Raw genomic sequence first — 11,261 nt, 5'->3', positions numbered from 1 at the left:
CAAAGTGAGCAAGGAGAGAGGATGACAGAGTAAGACAGAAAGAAGAAGAACAAAGAGAGTAAGGAGAGAGGATGACAGAGTAAGACAGAGAGAAGAAGAACACAGAGAGTAAGGAGAGAGGATGACAGCGTAAGACAGAGAGAAGAAGAACAAAGAGAGTAAGGAGAGAGGATGACAGAGTAAGACAGAGAGGGAAAAGACAGGAAGCAGGAGTTAAGACAAGGTGCTCACTGTTCTGTCTGTCTCTCTCTCACCCTCTTTCTCTCTCCTAAACTCTCTCCACTTCTCACTGTCACACCCTCTCCTCCACCTACTTCTCCTCATCTCTCCCTCTTTCCCTCTGTCTCCTCTCAGTGTGGGCGTGTGTTTTCATTTCATGCATGGTGCTCAGCTGAGGGTGATGTAATTAAAGCCTATTATAGCCTGGGCCAGAGTGATGATGCTGATGAGGCTTTAAATTAGAGAGAGAACACTAATGGATGGCTCAAGTCACTATGGGTTAGGAGACACCAGGCTACAGTACAGTCTCAGTCTCTATCTGTCCTTCCTTCCTTCCTTCCTTCCTTCCTTCCTTCCTTCCTTCCTTCCTTCCTTCCTTCCTTCCTTCCTTCCTTCCTTCCTTCCTTCCTTCCTTCCTTCCTTCCTACCTTCCTTCCTTCCTTCCTTCCTTCCTTCCTTCCTTCCTTCCTTCCTGCCTGCCTGCCTGCCTGCCTGCCTGCCTGCCTGCCTGCCTGCCTGCCTTCCTCCCTCCCTTCCTTCCTTCCTTCCTTCCTTCCTTCCTTCCTTCCTTCCTTCCTTCCTTCTCCCTCTCTCGCCTCTCTCTCCTTCCTTCTCTATCTCCTTCTCTCACTCTCCTCTCTATTTATCTCTTTCTCTCTCTCTCTCTTTCTCTCTCTCTCTCTCCCCCTCAAGTTCCCTCTTTCACAGAACTGATGCAGGTCTTTATGACGTTATTCATGTGGCCATGTCTTTGACATCCTGTTTGTTATGATACAGCTGATGAAGGCTCGTGTGACATCTCTGTCGTGGCAGTTTGTTGTGTCATCTGACATTATTCTGGATCGTGACAAACCGCCTCATAGTCCTTAACCTCTTAGAGCTAATTCCCTACTTTTTTTCGCCCGAAGACATACCCAAATATAACAACCCAAATCTAACAGCCTGTAGCTCAGGCACAGAACCAAGGATATGCATATTCTTGGTACCATTTGAAAGAAAACACTCTGAAGTTTGTGTAAATGTAAATTGTATGTAGGAGAATATAACACAATAGATCTGGTTTAGATAATACAATGAAAAAAAAACATTTGTTTTTTATTTGTATTTTTGTATCATCTTTAAAATGAACAAGATAAAAAAAAATATGTGAAAAACATAAGAGGGCAACAGTACTACAACAGTATTTTCCACCATAATTTGCAAATAAATTCATAAAAAATCCTACAATGGGATTTTCTGGATTTTTTTTCTCATTTTGTCTGTCATAGTTGAAGTGTACCTATGATGAAAATTACAGGCCTCTCTCATCTTTTTAAGTGGGAGAACTTGCACAATTGGTGGCTGACTAAATACTTTTTTGCCCCACTGTATTTACACATTTTCAATATTTGGAAGACCCTCAGTCCTCTATCAAATCACATGTATTTATAAAGCCCTTCGTATATCAGCTAATATCTCAAAGTGCTGTACAGAAACCCTAAAACCCCAAACAGCAAGCAATGCAGGTGTAGAAGCACGGTGGCTAGGAAAAACTCCCTAGAAAGGCCAAAACCTAGGAAGAAACCTAGAGAGGAACCAGGCTATGAGGGGAGGCCAGTCCTCCTCTGGCTGTGTCGGGTGGAGATTATAACAGAACATGGCTGAGATTTTCAAACGTTCATAGATGACCAGCAGGGTCAAATAATAATAATCACAGTAGTTGTAGAGGATGCAACAGGACAGCACCTCAATAGTAAATATGAACAGTTTAGGGTTCCATAACCGCAGGCAGAACAGTTGAAAATGGAACAGCAGCAAGGCCAGGTGGACTGGGGACAGCAAGGAGTCATCATGCCAGGTAGTCCTGATGCATGGTCCTAGGGCTCAAATTCTCAGAGAGAGAGAAAGAGAGAATTAGAGAGAGCATACTTAAATTCACACAGGACACCGGATAAGACAGGAGAAGTACTCCAGATATAACAATCTGAGCCGAGCCCCCCGACTCATAAACTACTGCAGCATAAATACTGGAGGCTGAGACAAGAGGGGTCAGGAGACACTGTGGCCCCATCCAATGAGACCCCCGGACAGGGCCAAACAGGCAGGATATAACCCTACCCACTTTGCCAAAGCTCTACACAATATTGTGTTGCTGATGCCAGGTGCCATAGCAGTCTCTTTCTGCTGTAAAGCAGAGGGTCACCAAGCATGTGGTGCAGGTGATGGGGGACTTCATTTTGCAAAGAACACAGCGACGCCTCCATGCTGTGCCCTTTTGGCCCTGAGGCACATCCATGCCTGCAGAAAATCATTTGGGCAGATGAACGCCACTTGTGGCAGGAGCTGGATGAATGTTACACTTCAATAGCGATACACTTCATATCCTTCATATCCTTCATATCCTTCATGTCCTTCATATCCTTCATATCCTTCATATCTTTCATATCCTTCCGGTATGAAACTTCAATAGCAAATGACTCACTTTACGCTGGAGCTTACTACATGGGTTGGTCTTGCAACACATAAACATTACCTATTGCCGTTTAGCTCAGCTCATTGGCTATCTACCCAGCTAGATTTCCAGACGATCAGTGGTCATTGGGTTAAAATACAGTCAATCAACGAAACAGCGGGCAAATCATTGGTGCAAAATGATGTCGCTACTTGTTATCTTCAAATCAGTTTCTTTCAGTCAATACGTCCCACGAAATGACCCATCAGGTTTGATTGTGTTACAAACAAACCAGTTGATTGCAGTGAAACCAAACATGACTGGAAAAGTCACGTTCTGTGTGGGTTATTTACCTGGAATGTGTCGTCGAAAATGGAATGAGACGGAATTCACGACACAAGCGGTTCACAAAATGTTTCGTGTCAGGCTATAAAAAACGGATTTTATCAAACAAAAGATCATTCATTGTGTAACAATGAGCATTGGTATTGCAAACAGACGAAGATCGTCAAAGGTAAACTATTTATTTTAATGCAGTTTGTGATTGTTACACCTGTTCTGGTTGAAATTGTTGTTTTTTATGGGGCTCTATGCTCGGATAATCGCATTGTATTCTTTCGCAGTAAATCCTTTTTTAAATCTGAAAACGGAGTTGGATTAGCAAGATTCTAGGCTTCGATACATGTGAGACACTTGTATTTTCATGAATGTTTAATATGACTATTTATGTAGCGATCACCGTGTGTTGTGGAATTTCAGCCCACAACGGGGTTCCGTGCTCAGAGAGGTTAACAAAGACGGAGACAACTAAAGAAGTATCAAACATATTTATTAAAGTAAGTAGTGTAACCTGTCTAGGACTGGGGTTCCCCTCGCCAACAGCCAATGAAATTGCAGGGCGCCAAATACAAATCAACAGAAATCTCATAAATCAAATTTCTCAAACATACCAGTATTAGGCACCATTTTAAAGATAACATTCTCGTTAATCCAGCCACAGTGTATGATTTATTAAAAAATGCTTTACAGCGAAAGCTCCACAAACCATTATGTTAGGTCACTACGCAGTTGGCTTTCGATACATGTGAGACACTTGCATTTTCATGAATGTTTAATATGACTATTTATGTAGCGATCACCGTATGTTGTGGAATTTCAGCCCACAACCGGGTTCCGGGCTCAGAGAGGTTAACAAAGACGGAGACAACTAAAAAAATATCAAGCATATAACCCAGCCATTTTTCCAGCCAAAGAGAGGAGTCACAAAAAGCAGAAATAGAGATGAAATGAATCACTAACCTTTGATTATCTTCATCAGATGACACTCATAGGACTTCATGTTACACAATACATGTATGTTTTGTTCGGTAAAGTTCATATTTACAGTGAGGGGAAAAAGTATTTTATCCACTGCTGATTTTGTACGTTTACCCGCTGATAAAGATTTGATCAGTCTATAACTTTAATGGTAGGTTTATTTGAATAGTGAGAGACAGAATAACTACAAAAAAATCCAGAAAAAACGCATGTCAAAAATGTTATAAATTGATTTGCATTAATGAGGGAAATTAAGTATTTGACCTCTCTGCAAAACACGACTTAGTACTTGGTGTATTATCCAAAAATCTTATTTTACATTACGTTCAGTAGTTCCAAAACATGCAGTGATATTGCAGAGAGCCACATGAATTCACAGAAATACTCATTATAAATGTTTATGAAAATTCAAGTGTTACGCATGGAACTTTAGATACAGTTCTCCTTAATGCAACCGCTGAGTCAGATTTAAAAAAAACTTCACGGAAAAAGCATAATCTGAGAACGGCACTCAGAGCCCAAACCATCCAAAATAAATATATGCCATGTTGCGCAGTCAACATTAGTCATAAATAGCATTATAAATATTCACTTACCTTTGATGATCTTCATCATAATGCACTCCCAGGAATCCCAGTTCCACATTAAATGTTTTTTTTTTTGTTCGAAAATGTACATAATTTATGTCCATTTATGTCCAAATAGCTTCTTTGGCATTTGGTAAAAAAAATCCAAAAGCGCGTTCATGTCCAGTCAGACAAAAAGTTCAAAAAGTTATATAACAGGTCGAAGAAACTTGTCAAACTATGTATAGAATCAATCTTTAGGATGTTTTTATTATAAATGTTCAATAATGTTCCAACCGGAGAATTCCATTGTCTGTAGAAAAGCACTGGAACGAGAGCTACCTCTCAAGTGAAAGCGCGTGACTGAGAACGAGGCTGTAGGCAGACCCCTTAGTCAAACAGCTCCCATCCGGCCTCCCTTCACATGAGCAGCCTGAAACAACGTTCTAAAGACGGTTGACATCTAGTGGAAGCCTTAGGAAGTGCAAAATAACCCATATCCCACTGTGTCAATAGGGGTGAGTTCAAAAACTACAAACCTCAGATTTCCCACTTCCTGTTTGGATTGCTTCTGTTATACTCACAGACATCATTCAAACAGTTTTAGAAACTTCAGAGGGTTTTCTATCCAATAATAATATACATAAATTAGCATCTGGGACAGTGTAGGAGGCAGTTCACTCTGGGCACGCTATTCATCCAAAAGTGAAAATGAAAATTCCCAAAGAAGGTAAGGGAGTAGTTGTGTGAGTGGTGATAATGAGGGGTGTTGAGAAGTGCCTAAAGAAATTAACACACAGAAGCCCCAAATGCCACAACCAAAAACAACAGTGTGTCTGAGTGCAGAGAGTCACCTCGATGTATGGAGGAAAGGTGTATTTATTCCGAGCCCAGGAGTGTCCCATTTAGGAAAACAAGAACAAGGAGACATAATTCCCCCCATAGAACCACCAAGGACCCCGGAACACCACACCAACCAACCAAAACAATACAAATTTAAATATTCAACAAAAAATACATGAACAAAAATAAAATCCTGCCCCAGCCAACCTCGTCCTCCCCAGACCTCAGCCAACGTTGTCCTCCCCAGGCCCCAGCCAACCTCGTCCTCCCCAGACCTCAGCCAACTTCGTCCTCTCCAGACCTCAGCCAACCTCGTCCTCCCCAGACCTCAGCCAACCTCGTCCTCCCCAGACCTCAGCCAACCTCGTCCTCCCCAGACCTCAGCCAACCTCGTCCTCCCCAGACCTCAGCCAACCTCGTCCTCCCCAGACCCCAGCCAACCTCGTCCTCCCCAGACCTCAGCCAACCTCGTCCTCCCCAGACCTCAGCCAACCTCGTCCTCCCCAGACCCCAGCCAACCTCGTCCTCCCCAGACCTCAGCCAACCTCGTCCTCCCCAGACCTCAGGCAACCTCGTCCTCCCCAGACCCCAGCCAACCTCGTCCTCCCCAGACCTCAGCCAACCTCGTCCTCCCCAGACCTCAGCCAACCTCGTCCTCCCCAGACCCCAGCCAACCTCATCCTCCCCAGACCCCAGCCAACCTCGTCCTCCCCAGACCTCAGCAGCCTTTAAGAGGGATGGAAAAAACAAGGACAGCAGGGAACAGAAGACAAGAGCGACAGGACAACAGGACAACACAAAACACCCAAGCTAACTTGCTCTTACTGCAGATAGAGAACAACAGATTGGCTCCCAGGCTAACTCTTTCTGTCTCCCTTTCTCTGTTCTCTTGTTCTGTCGTTCTCTCTTTCTGTCTCCCTTTCTTTCTGTCTTGTTCTTTCTCTATCTGTATTTTACTCCTATTCACTCCTCACCTAGTCCGCATAGTCCCATATAGATGCTCTGCAGATGGTCATACCTTCAACAAACTGTTGATAAGGAACTGACTATCTGTTGTTAGTGGGTGATGTTACTCTTCAATAACACAGACCCCAAGACAAATCAGGGGGGGGGGGGGGGGGGGGGTTTATTCAAAGAGGACAAATCATAATCACTGTTATGCTGAGAGGTAGATGTTCATTCTCCCCTGTCCTCAGTGATTCTCTCCTCAGGACAAAGGGACAGGATGTAATTTTATAACCCAACTCTAGCCTGTGGTTGACCAATTAGAACTCCTTGCAATATAACTTGGCCAATGGCCAAATAACAAGTATCCTGTTTCAGGCTCAATGCCTAGACAAATTCCTCCCATGTCTCTGACCCATTGATAATTAATTTCCTATTCCAGAAAAATGTCCATTGGTCATTAATTCCCTCTTGACCTTTAGTCCTCCGCATTGTGTATTTATTTTCAAAATATTCATACACTGTTGATAAGCAACTAATTGCTATGGTTACGATTAGGGTTTGGGTAAGGTTAAGAACAAGGTTTAAAATAAGGGTTAGGCTGAGGGTTAAGGTTAGGATAATGGTTAAGGTTAGGGTTAGGGCTAGGGTTAGTAGATAGTTAGTTGAAATGTTACTGAGCTACTACAGATGGGCTATTCAAATGAAGTGTTACCTTTGTCCTCTAAGACTGGTTGAATATCTCCGACATCTTTTAACACCGATATTGTCTCCCTACAGCCGGTCCCCATGTTCTCTGTGACGCCCAGCCTTGCCTCTAATGCCAGTGCTGCCGTGGCCGCTGCGTTTAACCCCTACCTGGGCCCGGTGTCGCCCGGCCTGATGCCTTCTGAGATCATGTCCAGCGGCCCGGTCCTGGTGACCAGTAACCCCAACGTCTCCATGCCCTCTGCTGCTGCTGCTGCCGCTGCACAGAAACTCATGAGGACAGACAGACTGGAGGTGAGTAGTTAAAATAATTACACATAAACACTGACTCAACCTGCTGTTCTTCTCTGCACTCTAGCACTTGATTTATCAAAAACACAGCTCGCACGATTTTCCAAATCTATAATCTCTGTTATTGAGTGCCAGGCTGGCAACTGGCAGTCAATGAGGACTGAATATCTTTCACCAAAGTCGATTTTCTATTCTGGGCTTGTGTCTTTTACATTACTAAAGGGCAGAGTTGAAAAGTGATGCGTAAACAGTTACATTATGTATCTAATACACAGCAGTCTGTTACAGTAACTAAACCTCTGGTACCATAATATAGTCATGATGTGCCAGTCTGTTACAGTAACTAAATCTCTGTTACCGTAATATAGTAATAATTTATCAGTCTGTTACAGTAACTAAATCTCTGTTACAGTAACATAGTAAGAATGTATCAGTCTGTTACAGTAACTAACCCTCTGGTACAGTAATATAGTAATAATTTATCAGTCTGTTACAGTAACTAACCCTCTGGTACCGTAATATATTCATGATGTGTCAGTCTGTTACAGTAACTAAACCTCTGTTATCGTAATGTACTCATTAGACTTATTAAGGAAACAGAGGGATGCAAATTAGCATAACTATCGCATCCCACACATCATTAGCCCTGTCATTATCACTCACACACACACACACACTGACACACAAACATACAGGCACACATACACACACACACACACACACACACACACACTCTCACACACACACTGACACACAAACATACAGGCACACATACACACACACACTCTCACACACACACACTGACACACACACACATACTGGCACACACACACACACACACACATACACACACACACACACACACACACATACACACACACACCACACACTGGCACACACACACATACTGGCACACACACACATACTGGCACACACACCACACGCTAGCACACACACGTACTCACACACTGGTGCAAAACACACACTTATGGTAGTCCATCGTATCCGATGACGACTTCCACTTCTGAGTTAACAGAGAGTCCAATCCGTGATCCACAAACTTTAATGCAGATGGGTCCTATGTAGTCTGTGTTGGCAGGGGCAGACATGGTTGTCTCCTGAGCTGTTCTTGCTGTCTCTTGTGCTCCTCTCCTCCTCCTACCTCTTTACACCGTTCTGGCAGAGCTGCCTCCAGGTGGAACTGTTGGCAGCGGCGTCCTCTGGGTCTTGTGCTCCTCTCCTCCTCCTACCTCTTTACACCGTTCTGGCAGAGCTGCCTCCAGGTGGAACTGTTGGCAGCGGCGTCCTCTGGGTCTTGTGCTCCTCTCCTCCTCCTACCTCTTTACACCGTTCTGGCAGAGCTGCCTCCAGGTGGAACTGTTGGCAGCGGCGTCCTCTGGGTCTTGTGCTCCTCTCCTCCTCCTACCTCTTTACACCGTTCTGGCAGAGCTGCCTCCAGGTGGAACTGTTGGCAGCGGCATCCTCTAGGTCTTGTGGGATTGATGTTGCACTTCTTCAGCAACGTTTCTCGATGGCCCATGTACCGCTTTGTCTGCCCCCCCTACAGACCGCAGGCCAGGGTGTATTTGCCCCCCCTACAGACCGCAGGCCAGGGCGTAGCTACACCCTGGCCTGCGGTCTGTAGGGGGGGCCAGCTACACCTTGGCCTGCGGTCTGTAGAAGGGGCCAGCTACACCTTTGCCTGCGGTATGTAGGGAAGGCCAGCTACACCTTGGCCTGCGGTCTGTAGGGGGGGGGGGGGGCAGCTACACCTTGGCCTGCGGTCTGTAGGGGGGGCCAGCTACACCCTGGCCTGCGGTATGTAGGGGGGGCCAGCTACACCTTGGCCTGCGGTCAGTAGGAGGGGGGGGGGCAGCTACACCTTGGCCTGCGGCCTGTAGGGGGGGGGGGGGAGCTACACCTTGGCCTGCGGTCCAGCTACACCCTGGCCTGCGGTCTGTAGGGGGGGCCAGCTACACCGTGGCCTGCGGTCTGTAGGGGGGGCCAGCTACACCCTGGCCTGCGGTCTGTAGGGGGGGCCAGCTACACCCTGGCCTGCGGTCTGTAGGGGGGGCCAGCTACACCCTGGCCTGCGGTCTGTAGGGGGGGCAGCTACACCCTGGCCTGCGGTCTGTAGGGGGGGCCAGCTACACCTTGGCCTGCGGTCTGTAGGGGGGGGGGGGGGGGGGCAGCTACACCTTGGCCTGCGGTCTGTAGGGGGGGCCAGCTTCACCCTGGCCTGCGGTATGTAGGGGGGGCCAGCTACACCTTGGCCTGCGGTCTGTAGGAGGGGGGGGAGCTACACCCTGGCCTGCGGTCTGTAGGGGGGGCAGCTACACCTTGGCCTGCGGTCTGTAGGGGGGGCCAGCTACACCTTGGCCTGCGGTCCAGCTACACCCTGGCCTGCGGTCTGTAGGGGGGGCCAGCTACACCCTGGCCTGCGGTCTGTAGGGGGGGGGGGTGGGGGCAGCTACACCCTGGCCTGCGGTCTGTAGGGGGGGCCAGCTACACCCTGGCCTGCGGTCTGTAGTGGGGGCCAGCTACACCTTGGCCTGATACTCCTGCAGTTTGTGCTGGGTGTCCATGGCCACCATACTCTTTCAGTTGCTATTTGGTGACCATGGCCTCCATACTCTTGTAGTTGGTGCTGGGTGACCATGGCCTCCATACTCTTACAGTTGGTGCTTGGTGACCAGGGCCTCCATACTCGTACAGTTGGTGCTGGGTGACCATGGCCTCCATACTCTTATAGTTGGTGCTGGGTGACCATGGCCTCCATACTCTTACAGTTGGTGCTGGGTGACCATGGCCTCCATACTCTTACAGTTGCTATTTGGTGACCATGGCCTCCATACTCTTACAGTTGGTGCTTGGTGACCATGGCCTCCATACTCTTACAGTTGCTATTTGGTGACCATGGCCTCCATTCTCTTACAGTTGGTGCTGGGTGACCATGGCCTCCATACCCCGCAGTTGGTCTTAGCAAGTACTGTATCTCTGTATTGGTCACTCTGTTGCGCCAGTTGATTCCCAGGAAGCGCTGCAGGCATCACATTTAAATAAAATAATGTCACATGCGCTGAATGCAACGGGTGTAGACTGTACAGTGAAATACTTACTTAAAAGCCCTTAACCAACAATGCAGTTTTAAGAAAAATAAATATAACAAATAATTTAGAAGCAACAATGAAACAACAGCAGCGAGGCTATGGGGGTTCCGCTACAAAGTCAATGTACAAAGTCAATGGGCGGGGTAGTTGAGGTAATACGTACAGTTGTAGTCGGAAGTTTACATTCACCTTAGCCAAATACATTTAAACTCAGTTTTTCACGAGTCCTGACATTTAATTAAGGTAAAAATCCCCTGTCTTAGGTCAGTTAGGATCCCCACTTTATTTTAAGAATGTGAAATGTCAGAATAATATTAGAGAGAATTATTTATTTCTGCTTTCATTTCTTTCATCACATTCTTATTGGGTCAGAAGTTTACATACACGCAATTAGTATTTGGTAGCATTGCCTTTAAATTGTTTTACTCGGGTCAAACGTTTCGGGTTGCCTTCCACAAGCTTCCCACAATAAATTGGGTGAATTTTGGCCCATTCCTCCTGACAGAGCTGGTGTAACTGAGTCAGGTTTGTAGGTCTCCTTGCTCGCACACGCTTTTTCAGTTCTGCCCACAAATTTTCTATGGGATTGAGGTCAGGTCTTTGTGATGGCCACTCCAATGCCTTGACTTTGTTGTCCTTAAGCCATGGAATGCTCCAATGTAAACTCAGAATTTATGATATAAATATGAACTTCATCAAACAAAACATGCATGTATTGTGTAACATGAAGTCCTATCATCTGATTAAGATTATCAAAGGTTAGTGATTCATTTTATCTCTATATGTGCGTTTTCTCTCTCTCTCTTTGGCTGGTAAAATTGGCTGTGTAAT

At 46.0% G+C, this 11,261-nt stretch overlaps 1 protein-coding gene across 10 annotated transcripts in view; it reads left to right on the top strand.

Moving 5' to 3' along the window:
* Positions 1-11,261, top strand: part of LOC110508063 (muscleblind-like protein 1) — a 161,764-nt gene that overhangs the window by 121,290 nt on the left and 29,213 nt on the right. For all 10 annotated transcript variants that reach the window (XR_005040014.2, XM_036965211.2, XM_090224071.1 and 7 more), the window contains one exon: positions 7,102-7,323. Coding sequence is in view for 9 of the 10 variants with exons in the window: in XM_036965211.2 (XP_036821106.1) it covers positions 7,102-7,323 (222 nt within the window). In the remaining variant the exon portion in view is untranslated. The remainder of the gene's footprint in view (positions 1-7,101; positions 7,324-11,261) is intronic.

This window comes from Oncorhynchus mykiss, chromosome 27 (assembly GCF_057628025.1).
Source record: "Oncorhynchus mykiss isolate SJ-2025 chromosome 27, ASM5762802v1, whole genome shotgun sequence".
NCBI lineage: Eukaryota > Metazoa > Chordata > Actinopteri > Salmoniformes > Salmonidae > Oncorhynchus > Oncorhynchus mykiss.
Note: the sequence above shows the minus strand (reverse complement) of the source record. Positions and strands in the feature narration are given on the sequence as shown.